The sequence below is a fragment of the Prorops nasuta genome, unplaced genomic scaffold (assembly GCF_024137725.1).
Source record: "Prorops nasuta isolate Cenicafe-Biocafe unplaced genomic scaffold, Cenicafe_Pnas_1.2 PNAS00122, whole genome shotgun sequence".
Classification (NCBI taxonomy): domain Eukaryota; kingdom Metazoa; phylum Arthropoda; class Insecta; order Hymenoptera; family Bethylidae; genus Prorops; species Prorops nasuta.
This window is the reverse complement of record NW_027116919.1, coordinates 57,501-62,500: the sequence shown is the minus strand read 5'-3', so window position 1 is coordinate 62,500 and position 5,000 is coordinate 57,501. Positions and strand designations below refer to the sequence as shown.

At 50.5% G+C, this 5,000-nt stretch overlaps 1 protein-coding gene across 1 annotated transcript in view; it reads left to right on the top strand.

Annotated features, from left to right (window-relative positions):
* Positions 1–4,744: 4,744 nt before the first annotated feature.
* The window catches only part of LOC136784985 (uncharacterized), a gene marked incomplete at its 5' end in the record, with an annotated part of 2,285 nt that continues 2,029 nt past the window's right edge, over positions 4,745–5,000 (top strand). The window contains one exon of the mRNA XM_066745961.1: positions 4,745–5,000. This exon is cut by the window's right edge and continues 2,029 nt beyond it. Coding sequence (XP_066602058.1) covers positions 4,745–5,000 — 256 coding nt within the window.

The following is a 5,000-nucleotide window of genomic DNA, read 5'->3' as shown; positions in this document are numbered from 1 at the left end:
CCTCTATCCATGGCTCTCCCCGCAGACATCTTGCATTGTCCCAGGAGGAATTGCTCAGTGTTTCAAGCCGCTTTATTATTAGTTTGGGGATTCTGCTCTCAAGTGACACTATTCCAAGACCTCCCTCTTTGATAGGAGTATGGAAGTACGCCTGTGGCGTGTCCTGCGGCAGTTTCATCCACCCCCTAACACTTCTTCTAATTTGCTTGTCCGCTCTCCGAAGTTCTCCGTGGGTTGTCTTACCCAGTACTAAGCAGTGTATCCACCTGGGCGACAGATACTGGCGAAGAATAATTAGCCTCTGCTGAGGCTTGAGAGGTGCCTTTGTGATCCTGAGAAGATGATCCTTAATCTCCACCCTGATGTGAACTGGTCCATAGGAGTTGTATGTTATCCCAAGATATTCCCATTCTTCACCAACGCCCAATTGTGCAATTGATTCTCCACCTATCATGAATGGCCTCTGTACTCCCACCTTAACCTTCTTTTCCTTTCCCGATGGTACCAAGGAGAGCGTCCTGCATTTCTTCGGCATTGGGACCAGTCCCTGTTCCCTTAACCCCTTGCTAATCTCCTCCAGTGCTGTTTGAAGTCCTATGTTCGTGTTCGCCACAAGTATGAGATCGTCCGCAAACACTAAGGCCCCAATCCTTAGGTTTCCAAGCTCATAGCCAATGTGATTGGGCAGTCGCAATAGCACCTCATCCATTACCGCATTGAATAGCAGTGGGGACAGGGGGTCACCCTGTCTAACTCCCTTTCTCGGGTGAATCCAGTGTCCCTTCGCTCTCCCAACCTCGAGCCGTGTCCTAGATGTCTCATAGACCTTGGAGATGTACTCCCGTAATTCCCACGGTAACCCCTTTTTCGCCATAGCTCTCCTAATTGCTGAGTGTTTAACAGAGTCAAATGCCTTCTTCACATCCAATACTCCCAGGTGGAGTTGCTTTCGCTTCGTCCTTGCATCCATGATCAGGGCTGACAGAAGAGCTGTATTCTCTGCTACCCCATCGGCCACTATAAATGCCCTCTGTCGTGGATCCAGAACACTCTTCCCCAGAATCCGTGCCGCCAATATTTTGTGGAGGTGCCTTAATGCCACTGAAGCAATAGATAGTGGACGGAAACAGGCTGGGTCTCTGGTTCCTTTCTCCTTTGGGATAAGGACCGTCCTCGAATCCACCATGTTCCCCGGACTTCTCCCCACAATTAGGATGATATTGAAGAATACGGCCTTGTTTACCCCACTCACACAATTCCACTCTCCCGTAGTAAGGCCATCCGGGCCCGCCGCCGTACCCTTGCCCAGTTTATTCTCTACCACCTCGCGCACTGAAATGGGCAGGTACAGGTCTATTAGTTCATTCCCCTTTCCACACTCGAAGTTCCTCCATTCCTGTGTGACTTCCGTTTCCCCATCTTCCATGATGGGTCTCCAGAACTGTTCCTGTTCTGCTAAACTTGGTCCCTCTATAGCACTATTGTCCCCATCTAGAACAATACGCGCGGCTTTACTTGTATTCTTCCTCCATAGTGTTTGGATCCTCTTGTATGCCCTTCTCTTCTCAGCCTTCCTGGAGTTCCCTCCCTGCTCCTCCTGGGGCTTCTTCCTTCCAGTATCACTCTCATTACTTCGGGGTTTCAAGCACTTCTCTTTCAGCCATCCTTCCAGCAGGTCATCCGGCGACCTCCCGCCAATTGCGCTCCTGAAGGCCTGGACCAACACATCATCCACCCCTTCCCCCTCCTCAATTTGCGCCTGTACCCACTCTTCCAATAGTCGGGTCCTCCTCGAGCCCAGGGTGCTGTTAGCATCCAACCTTACCAATCCTTGTGTGGGGGCGCTCTCTTGAAGACGATCCTTCACTCTTTCTAATGCTCGTTTGTATCTCTCTTGCTTTCTCAGCCCCTTAATGGCATCCACACTCCTCCCAGACTGTAGTCTATTCACTATTTCCTTGTTGATCTCCACTGGACTCGGTAGATTGCACTCGATCTCAGCAACAATCATAATTTCCTCCTCCGTCCACCTCGGCCTCTTTCTCTCTACATCAATCCTTTCGTTCGCCTCCTGTGGATGCGCCTTTTTAATATGTTGACCTCTTCCTATCGCTGACCCAAACGCCCGACGGCATATGTCGCATACATATACTTCCAGGGCACCTTCGTCAGCAGCAGCACCGCTGGTCGCATTCCCGCTGGCCCTATAGGAATTGTCCCGTAGGTTAGGCATGTCTTTTTATATAAGGTTTGCCAGCGGTAGATCTTGGCGTTTTAATTCGTGATCGCAGGTGTACTTTGCGGCCGCTTTGGCGGCAGGGAGCCACCCCTGTATATGTAACTACTCCGCTGTGTCAGGAATACTCGATATTCCGGGCACTCCTCTCAAGCTCTGTCTTAAGAATGGGGCATTTGGTGGTATCAAATGCCGAGTGGTTGCTATCCTTGTTGCCAGCATTTGCACAGTTTGCGCACTTTAAGGCGCTACTCTCTTTGCACCCTCTGGTCTCATGGCACCCAGAACACTTGCCACACACCGCCCTCGCTGAGCATTTCGCAGCGTGGTGCCCAAATGCCTGACAATTGTAGCACTGGTTGGCTCGTATCTCCGTTGCAACCCTACAGGTGGTCCAGCCAACCCTTATTCTCCCCTTCCGAGTCAATTCCTCATGTGCTTCAGCTGGGATTTCCACGATCGCTATTCTACCTCCCCTTCCAGTTTTAATCACCTTAACTAGTTTAAGCTTCCCCCTGAGCTTCTCATCAACAATCGCCCTTCTGATTCGCTCTTGGATCTCCTCCTCTTCCATGTCAATCGGGATATCACGCACCGAGACTCTAGGCTGCAGCTTCCTCCTAGCTTCCGCCACTAGCCCCACACGCCGAATACCCTGATTCCCTACTATTTTGACCCCATCGCCTTTTTTGACCACTACAACCACAGCACTTTTCCTCACAATCGTTCTAATAACCGTGATGTCTAATTCATCCGGGTCAATTGTGGCTTTCAGTGTCTTAAGCACCGCGTCGGGACCCTGGAACTGATTCTGCTGCACCCCCTCTGCCGGTTTAATAAACACGTCCTCTGTCTCAGCTACCACAACGCCCTGCCCTGTACTCGTCTGGATTTTCCTTTTCCTTGGCTCTACTCTATTCCAGCTGTTCCTGGTTGCATCGGCATATGTGGTCTTTTCAATAGAAGATTTTGCACACTCAATAGTCTTCTTCATTTCTTCCATGAGCGTTGCTTGCCTTCCCTCTTCATCCTTCCTAGCCTCCTTAACTTCCAATGCTACTTGCTTCGCAGTTTCTTGGATCTGCTCCTTCATCACAGATTTCGTCTGTTGTCCTTTCTCCAGGATCTTGTCAATCTTATCCCCCATAGACTTTATAGCGCTCCTCACTCTCTGCAGGTGTTGCTCCCTCTCTTTCATTACCACCCTTTCGGTGGCCTCGCTAAACACACGAGCAAACGCATTCGCTATACCAGTTTCCTTTGTGATTGTCGTTAGGTGCGAAACTATCAAGCCTACGGACTTCTCCAGTCTCCCGACTGCTCTCTCGATCCCCAATGACTGTTCCTTGTTGAGCCTTGACGTATCCATTGTGCCCAGGAAGAATAGATCCCCTCTCATTTCGCCCTCCAATTCTTTGATCTTCTCGATGTCCACAGGGGGTGTAAATGCTGCTGATAACAAGCTTGCATCTACCTTGTAGCCCTCAGCAAATAGGGTTTTACCTCTCAGGGGAGTTCTCGAGTCTATTCTATTTACCGGAGTCAATGCTCCAGTTTCACATGTGAGTTTCCTAGTCTCTTTCTCACTACTGGCCTGCTGCACCCTTCCTTTCTCGCGACTCAGCTCACCCCTTTTCCTCTCCTTGGGGTCAGGCGGACCCACATTCTTCGGCACCACATTCATTGTGCCAGCTACCAGAAACGAAGACTATCCACACTGTCCAGAAACACTTAGACACAGGACACAACCAGGCAGCAAATCCAAATACTGCCTTACCAGCCGTGTCAGACCCACAGTACTCGCCACACTCACCGCCAGCTGCCTCCTGTGCACTCCGCAGCAAACAGCGAACCCTACCTTACCAACCATTCACCAAGGTAGTTGCCATAAACCCCGCCAGGTTAGACCCAAAGTTCTAGGTTATGTTGCCTCTACTGCCAGCTATTTTACTTAACTGCACACTGCACCTTGAAGGTTACGCTACCCCGTTAGCTTCAACTCAAACCCGGGATTTTCCGCTTTCGTTAAACTATAACTCCTCCACTCTGCACGAACTCATGCAGTGCCTATCTCTTTCCAGCTATTGCAGCCACGTGGCACACCGACAAATGAGGTTAGCTTACACTTTTCCCAGTATTTCATCAAAAACAACGTTTTGAAACCATAAGTTTATACGCATAACCGTGCATGAGGCTTAACCACACCTCTGGATCCACTTTTTCAAACACTTCGGCACCATAACACCACCATTATACCAATTCAAACAGAGCTACCGCGAAGGGGACCCTTACACCTTAAGAGAGTCATAGTTACTCCCGCCGTTTACCCGCGCTTGCTTGAATTTCTTCACGTTGACATTCAGAGCACTGGGCAGAAATCACATTGCGTCAACACCCGCGAGGGCCATCGCAATGCTTTGTTTTAATTAGACAGTCGGATTCCCCTAGTCCGTGCCAGTTCTGAGCTGAGCGTTGAATGGCGGCCGAAGAGAACGACCGCGCAAGTAAATTGACACGGAAGCCTCGCAGCAAGGACGTTTCGCGGGAGGCCAAGGCACGGGACCGAGCTCGGATCCCAAACCGTTTCCGGCAGTTCACCTCGCCCAGGCCCGGCACGTCAGCCTGACCACGCTTCCCGACCAAGCCCGACACGCCCCGCTCCTCAGAGCCAATCCTTATTCCGAAGTTACGGATCCAATTTGCCGACTTCCCTTACCTACATTAGTCTATCGACTAGAGGCTCTTTACCTTGGAGACCTGCTGC